This window comes from Bison bison, unplaced genomic scaffold (genome assembly GCF_000754665.1).
Source record: "Bison bison bison isolate TAMUID 2011002044 unplaced genomic scaffold, Bison_UMD1.0 scf7180017864471, whole genome shotgun sequence".
NCBI lineage: Eukaryota > Metazoa > Chordata > Mammalia > Artiodactyla > Bovidae > Bison > Bison bison.
The window spans coordinates 30666863-30685112 of record NW_011495032.1 but is presented as its reverse complement, the minus strand read 5'-3'; the positions used below and the strand labels follow the sequence as shown (position 1 = coordinate 30685112).

General features: G+C 41.6%; 1 protein-coding gene across 1 annotated transcript in view; it reads left to right on the top strand.

Moving 5' to 3' along the window:
• Positions 1–3268: 3268 nt before the first annotated feature.
• Positions 3269–18250, top strand: part of LOC105003711 (chromosome unknown open reading frame, human C2orf80) — a 24276-nt gene continuing 9294 nt past the window's right edge. Inside the window, exons 1-5 of the mRNA XM_010861078.1 lie at positions 3269–3386; positions 6764–6845; positions 8667–8749; positions 10455–10542; positions 10941–11012. Of these exons, the coding sequence (XP_010859380.1) occupies positions 3346–3386; positions 6764–6845; positions 8667–8749; positions 10455–10542; positions 10941–11012 (366 nt within the window). The 5' untranslated portion in view covers positions 3269–3345. The remainder of the gene's footprint in view (positions 3387–6763; positions 6846–8666; positions 8750–10454; positions 10543–10940; positions 11013–18250) is intronic.

Sequence of the window (18250 nt, the reverse complement as noted above, 5' to 3'; positions counted from 1 at the left end):
GCTCCCTAGAAATCCTTGCTTGGTCAGTTGACTCCAGGGTCTCCCACTGAGCTATACAAAAACTCCTGGGGGAGGTGGAAGGCTTGCAGGCTCTCACCTTTCCATGAATCATTTAGAAGGGAAACCAAAGCCTGCTTAGGTAAAAAGATCCGTGAACTCCAGGTCAGGATCATATTCCTGTCCCAAACGTAAGATTTCTTTTTTCCCTTCAGGGTGTGTAGGTGTATTTTAAAAAACAAAATATTTTCATTCAGTCACCGTTTCCTAGCAACCCCCACCTCCCCCCAAAAAAGGCATCTATTTTTCTGAATGTCTGTGAACACCATTCCAGTGGATGCTCAAGCACGCCTCCAGAAGCACAGAGAGAACAAAAGCACTGGGATCACCCTGGCTGGCGAGAGATTATGAAAGGGGAATCTCTTAATAGAACACAGTCTGAAAGACCTGTACCATAGATGTGGGGTACAGAGTGGGAACCTGCTGCGAGTGTGCAGATATTCTTAAAGGGTGTGATATTCCTATGGAAAATGGGGGCTGTGATTTCTGGGGGAAGGTGGTTTCTATGAAACGGCTAATGCATGAGATGGCTGACACCTTTTCAGCAGCTCTTTTCTGTGTATTTCCAGCCAGAATCTTGTTTCATTAAAACTCTATAGACCGAAAAGAGGAGTGACTGGCTGAATTCAAATTTAAGCTGAACAGAGTCTGTGCAAATGGTCCTCTTTCAACCAGGCACAATGCATGTGAGTCACTGAACTGGACAGCTGGCAGAAACCCCTCCAATCATTCAATGCTTGTTTTACAGAGGAGGAAACATGAAAACACAGAGAAGCAAATTCACTCATTCAAGGTGGCTTCACAGGGTCTGCCGACCTCTGGCTTTGTGGAATGGAAGTTGCTCATACTTTAAAAATCTTTTACAGGAATTTTCTGGAGGTCCAGTGGTTAAGACATCACGCTTTCACTGCTAAGAGAATGGGTTCATTCCCTGGTTACCAAACCAAGATCTCACAAGCCAAGCAGCGTGGCCAAAAAAAAGGGGGGGAAAATCTGCCTATTATGTGATACTGAATGATAAGGGGAAAGGAAAATGGGTCTAAGAGAAAGTTGTCCCAACAACCAAGAGACTCACATTTTATAATTGGTGCATCTGAAATTCAAAGGACTAGCTCAGAATTACAAAATAAGAATAGGTTAAAGCAAAGGCTAATCTTTTACTTTTTAAAAAGGCATCTAAGCCCCACTCCAGTCAAGGAATTGAGGTAGGACAAATGTTTATCAACAACTGTTTTTCTAATTATTGAATTGGAAGCATGATAACACAGTCTTCCATAAATGCTAGCCTTTATGGAGTTGTGGAATGTTAGGGTGAAAGGTGCTCTGGATGACATTAACCAGCCTCATCACATTTTAGACAACACCTGAGACTGGAGTGCAGCAGAGCCAAGAGACTTGGCCATGGCCACAGCAGTCAGTGCTGGAGCAGACTTCACATTCTGGCATCTGGTCTCTCCAGGCCCAGCGCTTTTCCTTGTCTAAGCCACCAGAAAACCTTTCTGGCTTGCAGTGTCCTCTCCCAGTTGACTCTCCTGTAGGGCACAACAGTCCTGTCTTTATCTTTACTTCAATTCCTATGCTCCAGCTTTATTCCCTTTTCTACATCTCATCTAGGGCTTTAGCAGATGAAGCCACAGCAAGTATGGTCCAAAATAATTTAATTGATTTGGTGAAGAATTTGGGCTTCCCACGTGGCTCAGACGGTAAAGAATCCACCTGCAATGCGGGAGATCTGGGTTTGGTCCCTGGGATGGGAAGATCCCCTGGAGGAGGGCATGGCAACCCACTCCAGTATTCTTGCCTGGAGAATCCCCATGGACAGAGGAAGAAGCCTGGCAGGTGATAGTCCATGGGGTTGCAAAGAGTCAGACACAACTGAGTGACTAAGCACAGGTGAAGAATTTATTTAAATCAGTGGCATCCAATTATTGTTGGAGAGCTTAATCGGATAAAGCTTAATGTTTATATGCTACCATTTTAGAAGTTTTTAAAGCTTTTTTTCCCCAGCCATTTTGGATTAGTGATTTAAAAACATGTGCAAAATTTCAAAAGTAGAGAAGGTAATATAATGACTATCCATAGGCCTATAATTCCAGAGTCAACAAATGTTAACAATTTTCTTAGATGTGTATTAGCCAGGGTTCTTCAGAGAAACAGAAACAATATAGGGAGAGAATTAGTTTATTGAACTGGCTCATGTGATCGTGGTGGCTTGACCAGTCCCGAAGTCTGATGGGGTCAGCAGTCAGGATGGAGACTCAACGAGGAGCTGCAGTTCAAGTCTGAAGGTGGTCTGCTGGCAGAATTCCTTCTTGCTCAGGAAGATTGGCCTTTGTTCTTTTAAGGTCTTCAGCTGACTGGATGACTCGCCCACATAATGGAGAGTCATCTGCTTTACTTAAAGTCTACTAATTTAAATGTTAATCTCCTTCAGAAACCACCTGTGCAAAAAATAAATAAATAAAAATAATGTTTGACCACAAATATGGACAGAGTGGCCCAGCCAAGTTGACACATAAAATTAACCATCACAATTTGCTTTAGATTTTTTTTAAAGAAATAAAACACTGCAGATAAAGTTGATATCCTATTTATATACCTATCTCTGGGCACCCCATTCAATGGTGATAATTTGTAAAAAACTAACTCTTTTTTGTGACATCAGGCCCCATTTTACTCCATCACCTAGGCTCAATTTCTGGTTCAAAGCGGGGGTGAGAATTGAAGATATGGCCTCACCTTTGTCATCACCACATGTTTCTACAAGGACCTGCTGGCCATTGAAAGTTGTACATAGGTTCTATAGAAAATGCCATCACGAGCCATGAACCAGGTGGATTCACAGAGAGTCACTATGTTGAATGCACACAGAACTCAAACACATTCAGATCACAAACCATCTGTGTTTGGATGCTTCTGTCTATATAGTCTCATCCACGATTATATGAGCCGTGTCTGTTTTACTTGTGAGTTTATTGCAAGAATAAGTAAATGATGAATACTGACAAAAAATTTGGAAGGAATAAGAAGTGTCAGATAAATTCAAGGCACAGTGCACTGGCTGGCAGGCAGCTTTCTGACCTGGAAACCTGCTGGATAAGAGGCCTGCTCTCAGATCCCTTCCAGAGCCTAGGACTCCATGACTGGTATTAGGAGTGATAGCATCCTTTATTCAAATTCTCTCTGATTTGCTGCTGTAGCTTGAAGGCTCAGAGACGCTGGGTCTTTCCAAAGGATAAAGGTGCAGTGTAGCTGCAGTTACCTGCTTAGCTGGATAAGCCTTTAATCATGGAAAGAAGGCTCCTAAAGAAGGAAATGAAAAAGCTCCTGTAAGTCTGATGGAAAATAGCTTACATTTATTGCACTGAGCATTTGGTGGGTTGTATGTCATAGATGGTCTGGATATTGGCAGAGGGGTTAAAAGCCTAGGGAAGAATTTGTTCCTGTGGTGTAGGAGACAGCCAGATGATCTGGCCTCTATCTCCTGTCCCGAGGGCCTCACATGTGGTCCAAAGCAGGATGCTGAATCTCTAGAGAGGATGTTTCTGCCAGCAGCGTGCACAACTGAGACATCCCTACTCTAGAGCCTAGGATCTGAGCTGAGAGCTCCAGTCCGTGCTGAGCAGGGTATGCCTTTGAAAGGGTTCGACTAGTAACAGATATGAGTGAGATTCCTGAAAAAATGTACCCAAGGGTGCAGCATTTACATTGCAGCTTCTGCTTCTTCTATTGTGAATCTTATCGGTTAAATAATTTATCTCTATTTTTTGCCATCCAAACTTCATTTTAAACACATAAAGAAAACATTAAGTTTTCCCATGGAAATTTTTTTCTCCTGTGGTAGCTTTTCGTTTACTTGATACTTTGTTAAGAGGTTGGTGAAAATCAAAGACCATATAAAAAGGGGAAAAAAGGTTATTATGGTTCTATTTCAAGATTATAGGCATAATAATAATACACTTATTAAAAACATCACTATAGTCCCCATTAAATATATTTTCTCTGCCTACTAAGATAATTATCTTTTAACAAGTGCTTAAGAAATGCTGCAATATGAATTCACACATTTTACATGCATGTGTTTGGAGGTCAACATAATAAAGAACAAACCATAATTAGGAATGCCAATTCCCCTACATATCTCATCCAAAGAACTAGAATTTCAGAACTAATATAAATATAAACTTATAAATATACATATACATATATATATATATGTGTGTGTGTATATGCTACTGGAGATCAGTGGAGAAATAACTCCAGAAAGAATGAAGGGATGGAGCCAAAGCAAAAACAATACCCAGTTGTGGATGTGACTGGTGATAGAAGCAAGGCCTGATGCTATAAAGAGCAATATTGCATAGGAACCTGGAATGTCAGGTCCATGAATCAAGGCAAATTGGAAGTGGTCAAACAGGAGATGGCAAGAGTGAACATTGACATTCTAGGAATCAGCAAACTAAAATGGACTGGAATGGGTGAATTTAACTCCGATGACCATTATATCTACTACTGCGGGCAGGAATCCCTTAGAAGAAATGGAGTAGCCATCATGGTCAACAAAAGAGTCCGAAATGCAGTACTTCGATGCAATCTCAAAAACGGCAGAATGATCTCTGTTCATTTCCAAGGCAAACCATTCAATATAACAGTAATCCAAGTCTATGCCCCAACCAGTAATGCTGAAGAAGCTGAAGTTGAATGGTTCTATGAAGACCTACAAGACCTTTTAGAACTAACACCCAACAAAGATGCCCTTTTCATTATAGGGAACTGGAATGCAAAAGTAGGAAGTCAAGAAACACCTGGAGTAACAGGCAAATTTGGCCTTGGAATACGGAATGAAGCAGGGCGAAGGCTAATAGAGTTTTGCAAAGAGAACACACTGGTCATAGCAAACACCCTCTTCCAACAACACAAGAGAAGACTCTGCACATGGACATCACCAGATGGTCAACACCTAAATCAGATTGATTATATTCTTTGCAGCCAAAGATGGAGAAACTCTATACAGTCAGCAAAAACAAGACCAGGAGCTGACTGTGGCTCAGATCATGAGCTCCTTATTGTCAAATTCAGACTGAAATTGAAGAAAGTAGGGAAAACCACTAGACAATTCAGGTATGACCTAAAACAAATCCCTTATGATTATAGAGTGGAAGTGAGAAATAGATTTAAGGGACTAGAACTGATAGATAGAGTGCCTGATGAACTATGGACTGAGATTCGTGACATTGTACAGGAGACAAGGATCAAGACCATCCCCATGGAAAAGAAATGCAAAAAAGCAAAATGGCTGTCTGGGGAGGCCTTACAAATAGCTGTGAAAAGAAGAGAAGTGAAAAGCAAAGGAGAAAAGGAAAGATATAAGCATCTGAATGCAGAGTTCCAAAGAATAGCAAGAAGAGATAAGAAAGCCTTCCTCAGCTTATAGTCAGATCAGATCAGTCGCTCAGTCGTGTCCGACTCTTTGTGACCCCATGAATCGCAGCACGCCAGGCCTCCCTGTCCATCACCAACTCCCGGAGTTCACTCAGACTCACGTCCATCGAGTCAGTGATGCCATCCAGCCATCTCATCCTCTGTTGTCCCCTTCTCCTCCTGCCCCCAATCCCTCCCAGCATCAGAGTCTTTTCCAATGAGTCCACTCTTCGCAGGAGGTGGCCAAAGTACTGGAGTTTCAGCTTTAGCATCATTCCTTCCAAAGAAATCCCAGGGCTGATCTCCTTCCGAATGGACTGGTTGGATCTCCTTGCAGTCCAAGGGACTCTCAAGAGTCTTCTCCAACACCACAGTTCAAAAGCATCAATTCTTCAGCACTCAGCTTTCTTCACAGTCCAACTCTCACATCCATACATGACTACTGGAAAAACTATAGCCTGGCTACTTTAAATAAAGTGTCTTGAAATTACAAAGCAAAACTTCAATAATTTTTATTAGTCTAGAATAGCTTAATGACACAAAACAGCTTTAGAATCCAAAAGCAAATTTATCTCCAGCATAGGAACTTGCCCAAAGTGTTTGGTAAAGACCTTGACCAACAGAACTCTACTTATGTAACACTGTGAGATTGACATTGGAAACCCCAGAGTCTTTTTTCCTACATCCAGTCTCTCCTCCCAACTTTCCTAGGGGAGTACCCCTTTCTATTCACCTCCCAGGGCCCTTATTCTACTCTCCCCTTATTAAAAGTCCATTAGGGAAGGACCTGATAAGTATACACTAAAGTGGAATCACTAATACGTTTTTATGTCTAACCCTCCTAACGGTATTTGCATTCTAATGGGGGGAAAAAAGCCTTCAAGCTAACTAATATATCTGTATGGCATATCATATATCTGGAAGTTATCAACTTTAGACATTCTGCCTGAATTTAGCAAGGGCAGCAGGGGAATCTTCAAAGAGGGGGGTCTCGATCCTTTCGGTTTTGTAACATCTGTTCTGCCTATTGAGGGTTTATCATACTCCCTGCTTTCCTAGAAATTCAGTTCTATGTGAGTTTTATTTGTTCATTATGGTTGGACACTTTAAATCTGCAGGGTTGCAGAATGGCTGTTTAAATCAAAATGAATATTGATTCAGCTACCAGAGCCATCGGTGACTTCTCTTGTATTTGGTGGAGGAGGGAAGAATTGGGGAGGAATCTTTGGCAGACCGCGCTTCTGTGTCATTCCTGCTAGTTCAATCCTGCTCTCTTGTTTTTAAGGGGAGATTATATTGGCATCAGACTTCGGGAGAATGAGTTTGACCCAAAAGGAAGAAGGCAACTCACCTTTCTAGATGATATGGTAAAGAAAGGCATACTGCTGCAAATCACATCTGTGTCATATGTGTGTTACAGGGAGGAACAGGATCTAATGTCCATCGTAAATGAGGCTAATCTTGATCCCCTTCCCCCAGAATTTCCTCTTTCTCATCTGTTATCATAGGATTGTCCAGGTGGTCTTTTCAACTCATTAAACTGAAAGCAAGAAGAATGAGAAAGTAAAAAGTCACGAGACTTTCGCTATTTATTTACTTTTATGAGAGAAAAGATAAAAAAAGCAAAATGAGTATACAATTAAAAGTATGACAGCCATGATCTTAAACGCCTTTTGATGAGATTAAACTACTATTGTATAGTTCTCAAATGTCATAATTTTTTACCATTCATGGAGAAAACCAAGTAATTGAATAATCCTAAATTCCTGTTATTATACCTGTTGAAACTCAGATTCATGCTATGTAATCAAATTTACTTCACATGAATTAAAGAAGCTGTGAAGAGATCTAATTAAAAAGAGATTAGTAAGCCCTCAGCCTTTTTATGCTACCCATTTACTGTTCTTGCACTAATGAGGAGGCAGGACCACGTGTCTCCCCCTCCTCTCGCCCATCCCTGTCTGATTTCCCTGGTACTGAATGAGCAGTTAAGGAAGGTTTCATGTTCTAAACTACTTCTCTATGCATGTATTAAATAGAGAAATTAAATCGATTAGACAAGTGCTGGTCAAACTTTAATGAGGTCTTATTACAAGACCATTTTGATTCAGGAGGTCTGGGGTGAGGCTGGAGATATGCCTTTCTAATGAGCAAACAGGTGATGACAGCTCTACCTATCCAGGCATCAACCTTCCAATTAGGTTTCAACAAGTGATTATTGCCTTTCTTTTTTTTCTCCCTTCCTTCCCTTCCTCCCTCCTTCCTTCCTTCCTTTTCTCTCTTTTTCTTTCTTTCTCTTTTCAGCTTGGTTCAGTCCCTGAAAGAAATGATTACATTGTTACACCTTTTAGAGAATGTTAAGATTACCTAGAACCTTGGAATTCATCTACAAACACAAAAACAAAACTGACCTTTCTTCGTCAAACTGAGAAGGAATGATTTGGCAGATAAATGGTGAATACACTTAGAAATGACCAGGAAAAGGTGGTCAATATGATAAGAATGAACACTGACTTGGTCCTTAGCTTTTTAGCACACAGAAGGCAAGTCACTTACCCAAGTCTGCCTCCAGTTCCTTGCGTCCACTGGACCCTCTGCCTAGGAGGTCCTTCACCTGTGGAAATTCTCTTCATCCTTCAAGCCCAGCTCTGCCGAAGCCTCTTTTCTGAGTCTCTAGGGATTCTCCCAACTCATCAGGTGGACACACCTCCTCTGTGACCCTGGGAGCACGTTTCTGACGTTACACCAAATTAGAAATTGTTCTCTATGTCCCTCTTTCTCTACCTTCCCCTTTTTCTATTTTATAATTCAAGGAAGTTGAGGCCCAGAGAACAGCAATTGCTCGCCCAAGGATATAGTACCATGAGTTGTTAGCAGTAACCTAGATTTGAACCCAGATTCCCTGATTCCCAATTTAGTATTTCATGAATCCATCAATCATTTCTGGCACCTCCACCCACCCACCCAACACACACACACATTTGTCTAGTGGGGGGTTAAATGTAATGCGGGAAGAACACTAGTTATTTCTATCTGAGCATCAGGTTACAGGACACAGCTGGTGACCCTCACTGTTGCGGACATGACAAAAGATTAGAACAGGCTTAGCAGTGCCATTGTCATTGCCAGGGTGAGCTTCAATCAATGTCTCAGCCTGTTCCTTTGTTCTCTGTGCTCCCTGCTTCCAGGCACACTATGACTTGGCCATCAATGTTGCTTTGCAATGGCTGGATCACTCAGAAGACTTAACTTGGCTGGAGTGGGAGAAAGTGTAAGTTGAATACTCCTTTTTCCTGTGTTTTTTTTTTTTAAACAACGAGTAATGACAGAGGAAATTTATCACAAGGCACTCTGATTTGAAAATACTATGGAGTATTTGTCTCCAGCTGCTGCTGCTAAGTCACTTCAGCCGTGTTCAACTCTGCGCGACCACAGAGGCAGCCCACCAGGCTCCCCCGTCCCTGGGATTCTCCAGGCAAGAACACTGGAGTGGGTTGCCATTTCCTTCTCCATGTCTCCAGCTAGAAACCTGAAAAAATCTCACAGTCGTCAGTTTGAGGAAGTCTTATCCATGCTTACATATTTAGCATCCCTGTGAATTGGTTTCTGTCAGATACAAATCTTTCTTGCGTAAGATGTTTTGTCTTAGAAATATAACTGTGCTTTATTGTGTACATGCCTTGATTTTGAAAAAAATGATCAGTTTTTTGGGTAAAGCTGCAATCTTTTCCCAAGGACCATCAAACATTACTTCTTAAGCATTTAACCAGATGTGTACCTGAGCTAAGCAGTTTGAATCACCACTGTTTTAATGCTTGCCAGGATTATTGGCATTTTCTCCCAAATGTGGGGCTTTCCAGGTGGCGATAGTGGTAAAGAACCAGCCTGCCAATACAGGTGGCATACGAGACGTGGGTTTGATCCCTGGGTCAGGAAGATCCCTTGGAGGTGGAAATGACACCCACTCCATTATTCTTGTTTGGAAAAGCCTGGATAGAGGAGCCTGACAGGCTATGGTCCATGGGGTCATGGAAAGTTGGACATGACTGAGCAACTAACCACACCTGTATGTGCCAGGCAGACTCATTCAGCTAGAAAGAACATGAAACTGATGACGTCAGGATTGAATCCCTTGTTCAAGAGGCCAGTTGTTTTTTTCTGCTCTGTTGCTTTAGCATACACACCTGGGGCTAAATGGTTGGATCAGTTAGTATTTAGTTGCAATAAGCAGAAAATCCAATGTGAATGGACTTAAGCAGGAAAAAAGAAAAAAGAAAAGGAGGAGAGATTTATTGCCTCTGTATCTGCAAAGTCCACGGGTAGAGTGGCATCAGGCATGGCTTAATTCAAAACTCAAACCAGGTCATCAGGATCTACCTCTTGGCTATTTCCTCTGAGTGGACACTATTTCTAGTTTTAGCCTACTTTATCACAACAGTCAGGCCAGGGGAGAATGGATCTTTAAAAAGCACAGAACTGTGTCTCAATGGCACTGTTTGCTCTGACTTATCTGGGGGTGGAGTGAGGGAGAGAACATGCCGGCTAAATTAGTCCACAGCGTGTTTTCCATCCTTGGAATCTAGGGGTGTCATCACGCCCCTAGAAGCTTATACAGGGGGAAGCTTTATAGGCTTACACAGGGGGAAGGCAGTTACCCCCAAGCAATTGCCACAAGAACAGGAAAGGATATGGGTTGGTAAAACCACAATTATCCACCATAGTGGCCACTCCTCTGGGGTTTGATACCTGTGGAAACATGGGTAGATGAGGGTAAATTCATCACTGTTGGAAGATTCAAAAATCAAAGTGTATACTTTGCCGATGATGGATTAAGCATACCAGTTTTGTGAATAAATGCATAGCAAGCAGCCATTGGCTATTATTTATTACTTATGATTATCATCACAACCTTGTCAAAAATTCTTGTTAAAAAGAACAAGAATAAACCCTCCATTCTTATTCATATTCCCCCTTAGGAAAATGTCATTTCGGGGTAGACCCATATATCCAAACCACAGAGAACGAGAAGCAATGATTTTATCATCTTATGCTGGAATCTTAATGGTAAGGAAAAGAACATTATTTGCATCTATGAAGATTTTGCATCTATAATGTGCATTTTATATTAAAGAATACTTATTTTATTTTTCAACCAATGTTTCTAAATATTTAAAATTTATTGAAATTAAAATTTTCATTTTTAAAGGTTAATAAAAAGACTGACTTCTATATTATATTGTAAAAAAATATATTTTTTTAAGGGATTTAAGGGAAAAAATAACACATAAACAACTGATGTTAGGATACTCTGACTTATCCATTTATTTTAAAGTTATTTATCTGGTGCCCATGCTCTCCAGGCATGGTACTGAATGTGCAGGAGCTGTAATAGTCTTATTTTACAATAAAAGAAAAGTCATGATATGATAATATATTTTTGTTATTATTTTATTGTTTAACAGAACAGTATCCCAATTGAGGAAGTCTTTAAAATTTATGGGGCTGGCTCTTCTTCCAGTTCTGGTGCTGCCAAGGTAAGGATGACCTGAGACTATCAACATAACGGAATTTTAGAGAGAATTTCTTTATTTTATAAATTGATAATATTGTATTTTCAGGCATGAAATGACAGCTTCATATCAAAATATATAAAACCAAATGTAATTATACCTTATTGAGTAATAAATCTAAGATGCTTTCACTACATAGAGGACTATACTCATAATAGCAAATGCATTTTATTAATTCATAAATAGAGGCAGCCACTTGAGCACCTTAAAGTCTAGATGCTGTCTCTGTTCTGCATTAACAAAAGTTCTCACTTACACTTTTCATAATATGGGTCTGATAAATCCAAGTGCTCCTCTTGTATGATGTACCATAACTTCTAGAACCAGGACAAGATCTGCAATGTTCATTCTCATGAGAAATTATCTAGTGTACTGCTGCCACATTTCTCCTTTCCACAAGACTGCTTGGAATTCAGTCCAGTTGAAGTACTAAAGATCAGGGAGTCCAGGTTGAATTCTGACTGTGTCCCTTCCTCTCTTTGGGTTTCCATATACTAATCTTGAAAAATAGAAAACAAATAGCCCAGAGTATTCTGAATTATCTTTACTATTAGTTCAGGTTTTGCTATTTATGAATATATAAACATTTACTAAACATTTGAAATAATGGGCTTCTATTTAGAGGTGAACTGATGATCCCTTTGCCTTTGGATAACCTCTAGAAAAGAGAAGAAGAAAGGGCAGATGGGGTGGGTAGAGTTGGGCAGCGGTGTGGAGTGGGAGGAAGTCAGGGAGGGAAGCCAGGAGAACCCACACAAGGCCTTCTGCTCCCACTGTCACTTCCCTTGTCCCCACCAGGGTTTGGAAGGGAGGCCAGGGCAGGGGCAGGGCTGTGGCCACAGGAACACTGCCTGCCTTGCTGTCTTACCTGCAGACCATCCTGCAAACGGTGGGGTCATATAAAGTCAGGAGTCTACCAGGGCCACCTTAGGACTCCAGCATTTACTCAGAAGTATCATAACTGAATCCAGTGGTCCTCTCACCTTAGTCCATATGTAAGCTGGCCTGGTCTTGAGACTCAAATTCCCTGGATTATGGAAGAAATCAGCACCCCCTCTCTGATTTCTCTGGTTTCAACTCTTCCATTCATTCATTCATTTGTTATAGTCGTAGGTGCAGGGATACAAGGGTGGGTGAGTCTGAAAAAATCACTTTCTCATAGATTTCATATCTCATATTGGAGCTGACATGCTTCCTTGGTTGAAGTATAAGCCACCCCAAGACTAATGCTCCTCAGACACCAAGCTCTTCTTGGCTTTTGAAGAAAGACTACTTTTTTTGTTTTCTTAGAGAGTCAAGCAAACCACACTGCTTTAATCCTGTTTGATTTTTTTCCTGCAGATTTCTCACTTCTAGGATTTCCCCCTTTTAGGCTTTCCTTTCAAACCACCCCCTTCAACACATACATATAAATATCTGAGCCCAAGTCCCTCTGTTTCAGACATTGTGTTTTCTTCTCTTCATCTTCTTTGCCTAGCAGAGCACAAAGGCAGGCAGTAGGCAGATCTAGTTGCTTGGTCTCAACTCAAGTGGCCAGAGGACATATATGGAAAATCACATCCTGGAAGGAAAGGCACCATGAAGCCCTCCAGTCTTAGCAGGCTTATCCATCAAGCAGGTTTGCAAACATGGGTGTTCAAGTAGCTTGGATAAACCAGATTCATTAAAGGGGCCAAAATGGAGGGGAGTGGGGAAGGATAAATTAGGAGTTTGGAATTAAAATATACACATTAATATATATAAAATAGATAACTAACAAGGACCTACTATATAGCACAGGGAACTATATTCAATATCTTATAGTAACCTATGAGAAAAGAATCTAAAAAGAATATAAATATGTGTGTATGTGTATATATATATGTATGTATGTATATACATATAGGGAAGCCGAAGTGGTACCCTCTGCATATCTGAGGTTGTTGATTTCTCCCAGCAATCTTGATTCCAGCTTGTGGTTCATTCAGCCTGGCATTTTGCATGATGTACTCTGCAAACACGTCAGGCTGGATGAATTACAAGCTGGAATCAAGATAGGTGGGAGAAACATCAACAACCTCGGATATGTGGATGATACCACTCTAATGCCAGAAAGTGAAGAGGAACTAAAGAACCTCTTGATGAGGGTGAAGGAGAAGAGTGAAAAAGCCAGTTTAAAACTAAATATTAAAAAAACTAAGATCATGGCATCCGGCCCCATTACTGCATGGCAAATAGAAGGGGAAAAGGTGGAAGTGGTGACAGATTTCCTCTTCTTGGGCTCTAAAATCACTGGGTTGGTGACTGCAGCCATGAAATCAGAAGACAATTGCTTCTTGGCAGGAAAGCTTTAACAAACCTAGACAGTGTGCTGAAAGGCAGAGACATCACTCTGTTGACAAAAGTCTGTAAAGTCAAGGCTATGGTCTTACCAGTGGTCACATATGGTTGTGAGAGCTGGATGGTAAAGAAGGCAGAGCAACAAAGAATTGATTCCTTCCAATTGTGGTGCTAGAGAAGACTCCCGAGAGTCCCTTGGACAGCAAGGAGATCAAACCAGTCAATCCTAAAGGAAATCAATCCTGAATTTCACTGGAAGGACTGATGCTGAAGCTGAAGCTCCAGTATTTTAGTTATCTGACGCAAACAGCTGACTCATTGGAAAAGACCCGATGCTGGGAAAGATTGAGAGCAGAAGAAGAGGGCATCAGAGGATGACATTGCTGGATGGCATCACTAGTGCAATGGACATGAACTTGGGCAAACTCCAGGAGATGGTGAGGGACAGGGAAGCCTTGAGTGCTGCAGTCTATGGGGTCGCAAAGAGTCGGACACTACTGGGTGACTGAATAAAAACAACAGCAACTCTGCATATATATTAAATAAGCAGGATGACAATATACAGCCTTGACATACTCCTTTCCCAATTTTGAACCAGTCAGTTGCTCCATGTCCAGTTCTGTTTGTCCACTAAAAAGATGCACACTGTAAGAATTGTGAGTTAAGTTTTACTGAGGGCAAATGAGGACTGCAGCCCAGGAGACAGGACCTCAGATAGCTCTGAGAGACTGCGCCAAAGAGGTAGTGGGGGAAGGTCAATACATAAGATTTTAGTGAAGGGGGAGTTCAGTGCAATCAAATGTTTACTTTACAAAAGGTTTCTGCTAGTCAAGAGGAGCTGATGTCTCCATGAAAAGATTTAGTGCTTTTCTAGATATGAAGAGATGTCAGGTTTGGAATCATGAAATCAGTTCCTAAAAATATCTATCTAAAGACCTGTACCACCACTTTCTCTGAAGCACAGAGTGCTTCACTCTCCACCCTTGAACTCCCTTCAGGGTGTGTCGAAGTTCAACAGCTGCAGCAACACAGGGTTCAATCTCCGCGGAGGCAGATGGCAAACGCCCTTGGCAAGTGCCAATTTGTAGTTGACAACATAGACTACATAATGATCAGCTCTGAAGGAAAATAAATAATATCCTCAGAAAGGGGGTTTTGTCAAACTCAAGTTCAAGTGCCTGATACCAAGTGAGGTCAAACAACCAAAACATCAGAGTTTGGAGCAGAGATAGGTTTATTACAGGGCCGAGCAAGGAGAACAGGGCAGTTTATGCTTAAAGACCCAACCTCCCCATGGGTTTCAGGGAAGAAGCTTTTATAGGCAAAATTTGGAGGGTCAGGCTCCAGGGTGTGGAGCCTAAACTCTAAACTCTATCAGCCTCGATTTCATTTGTAGAAGCAGGAGCCAGAAGCTGGGATTGCTATGGGAAATGAGGTGAGTTACATCAGTAAAGCCCTTAGTGGTTGGCATCTGGTAACCTCAAAACAATAGCTATGGTTAAGGTTCTGGTACTCAGGGGGTTGGGGGTGTATCTGATTCCCTCCGTATTCCTCTAAATCAGGGTTTCTCAACATTTTGAACCAGATAATTTGTGTGTAGGGGGTAGAGTTGGGGCTGTTTAGTGCATTGTGAGCTGTTTAGCAGAATTTCTGGCTTCCACCTGAAACTGTTTACCTCAGATCGGGACTTGAACTCATCTGCTGGGACTCGAACCCAGCCAAAACCCTGCTTGGGACTCTAACCCACATGGCTGGGACCAGAATCCGGCCAAAACCTAGTTTTGGACTCTAACCCATATGGCTGGAACTTGAACCCAGTCAAAACCCACAGTACCCGGTTTCAGGACCTAATGAAGCTCAGGTTTTTGATGTCTCATCTCAGAAAATCCAGTGAGAGACAAAGTGATAGGTAAGAAGTAAATTTATTTAGAGAGAAACACACTCCACAGACAGAATGTGGGCCATCGCAGAGGGTAAGTACAGCCGCCTTGAAATGTGGTGTGGTTAGTTTTAATGAGTTGGTAATTTCATAAGCTAATGAGTGGTAGGATTACTCTATTTTGAGGAAGAGTGGAGAATTCCAGGAATTGGGCCACCCCCCACCTTTTAGTCCTTTGATGGTTCCTTGGAACTGCATATAATCATGATGATCTGATCACATACCTAGAGCCAGACATCCTGAAATGCGAAGTCAAATGCGCCTTAGGAAGCATTACTACAAACAAAGCTAGTGGAGGTGATGGAATTCCAGTTGAGCTATTTTAAATCCTAAAAGATGATGCTGTTAAAGTACTGCACTCAATATTCCAGCAAATTTGGAAAACTCAACAGTGGCCACAGGACTGGAAAAAGTCAGTTTTCCTTCCAATCCCAAAGAAAGGCAATGCCAAAGAATGTTCAAACTACTGCACAATTGCACTCATTTCACACACTAGCAAAGTAATGCTCAAAATTCTCCAAGGCTTCAACAGTACATGAACCATAAACTTCCAGACATTCAAGCTGGATTTAGAAAAGGCAGAAGAACCAGAAATCAAATTGCCAACATCCGCTGGATCACCAGAAATGCAAGAGAGTTCTAGAAAAACATCTACTTCTGCTTTATTGACTATGCCAGAGCCTCTGACTGTGTGGATCACAACAAACTGGAAAATTCTTAAAGAGATGGGAATACCAGACCACCTGACCTGCCTCCTGAGAAATCTGTACTCAGGTCAAGAAGCAACAGTTAGAACTCAACATCGAACAACAGACTGGTTCCAAATCAGGACAGGAGTATGTCAAGACTGTATATTGTCACCCTGCTTATTTAACTTATGTGCAGAGTATATAATGAGAAACACTGGACTGGATGAAGCACAAGCTGGAATCAAGACTGCTGGGAGAAATATCAATAACTTCAGATATGCAGATGACACCACCCTTATGGCAGAAAGTGAAGAAGAATTAAAGAGCCTCTTGATGAAAGTGAAATAGGAGAGTGAAAAAGTTGGCTTAAAGCTCAACATTCAGAAAACTAAGATCATGGTATCTGGTCCCATCACTTCATGGCAAATAGATGGGGAAACAATGCAAACAGTGAGAGACTTTATTTTGGGGGCTCCAAAATCACTGCAGATGGTGACTGCAGCCATGAAATTAAAAGGCGCTTGCTCCTTGAAAGAAAAGTCATGACCAACCTAGACAACACATTAAAAAGCAGAGACATTACTTTGCCAACAAAGGTCTGTCTAGTCAAAGCTTTGGTTTTTCCAGTGGTCATGTGAGACTTGAACTACGAAGAAAGCTGAGCACCAAAGAATTGATGCTTTTGAACTGTGGTGTTGGAGAAGACCCTTGAGAGTCCCTTGGACTGCAAGGAGATCAAACCAGTGAATCCTCAAGGAAATCAGTCCTGAATATTCATTGGAAGAACTGATGCTGAAGCTGAAACTCCAATACTTTGGCCGCCTGATGCGAAGAACTGACTCATTTGAAAAAACCCTGATGCTGGGAATGATTGAAGGCAGGAGGAAAAGGGGACAACAGAGGATGAGATGCTGGATGGCATCACTGACTCAATGGACATGAATTTGAGTAAGCTCCAGGAGTTGGTGATGGACAGGGAGGCCTGATGTGCTGCAATCCACGAGGCCGCAAAGAGTCAGACATGACTGAGCGACTGAACTGAACTGAACTGGAACTGCATGGCACCCCTGGGTGTGTTATTTAGCTTGCCGATTGAGGATCAAGGTCTAGTTGAAGTTGACTTGTCTGCTCTCTTGGACCCATTTGATTGTAATCAGTTTATGCTGTGTCCTCAGGCTATGTCATTCTTTCAAAAGTTGTGCCCTGTCCCCTTCCCTCTTGTTTCATACCCATTATATGCCAATAGCTTCCCACTCCTGCCCCTTGATCTAAAATATCTTTCAGTGTTGCCATGTGTCCCCTAAGAGGCAAAAATCACAGCTAGTTAAGGACCACGTCCCTAAACATTCAAAAATCAAAGAGCTCATCAAGCATCCACTGTATTATTAAAACATGTTGCTGTTGTTCAGTCATGTGTCTGACTCTCTGCGACTCCGTGCACTGTAGCCCTCCAGGCTCCTCTGTCCATGGGATTTCCCAGGCAAGATGATTGGAGTGGGTTGCCATTTCCTTTTCTAGGGGATCTTCCTGACCCAGTGATCAAACCTTCTTTCCTACACTGGCAAGTGAATTTTTTACCACTGAGCCACCAGGGAAGCCCCTTATTAAAACATAAACTTTGCCTACTTTAGATAAATTATCACAAAGGGTATGATATGATTTCAGCCACAGATACAAGCGTCTAAGGGTCCTCTACCGTGTGGACCTCACAAGGTCCTCCCTGCCTCAAGGATGCCAGCTCAGGCCTTTCCCCTGAGGCTGCACATCAGCTCTGTCCAGGTACCTTCCTCTACATCTTAAACAAGGAGTTAGCAGGCCCTCTTAATGAAAACATAGTATTTCAAAGATTAAATTGTGAGAGTGACTTTAAAACAGTCCTTACTTTAGAAAAGTACAACTTCCCAAAACTGGACCAGGAAGAAATAGAAAATCTTAACAGACCCATCACAAGCACGGAAATTGAAACTGTAATCAAGAATCTTCCAGCAAACAAAAGCCCAGGTCCAGATGGCTTCACAGCTGAATTCTACCAAAAATTTAGAGAACAGCTAACACCTATCCTGCTCAAACTCTTCCAAAAAATTGCAGAGGAAGGTAAACTTCCAAACTCATTCTATGAGGCCACCATCACCCTAATACCAAAACCTGACAAAGATCCCACAAAAAAAGAAAACTACAGGCCAATATCACTGATGAACATAGATGCAAAAATCCTTAACAAAATTCTAGCAATCAGAATCCAACAACACATTAAA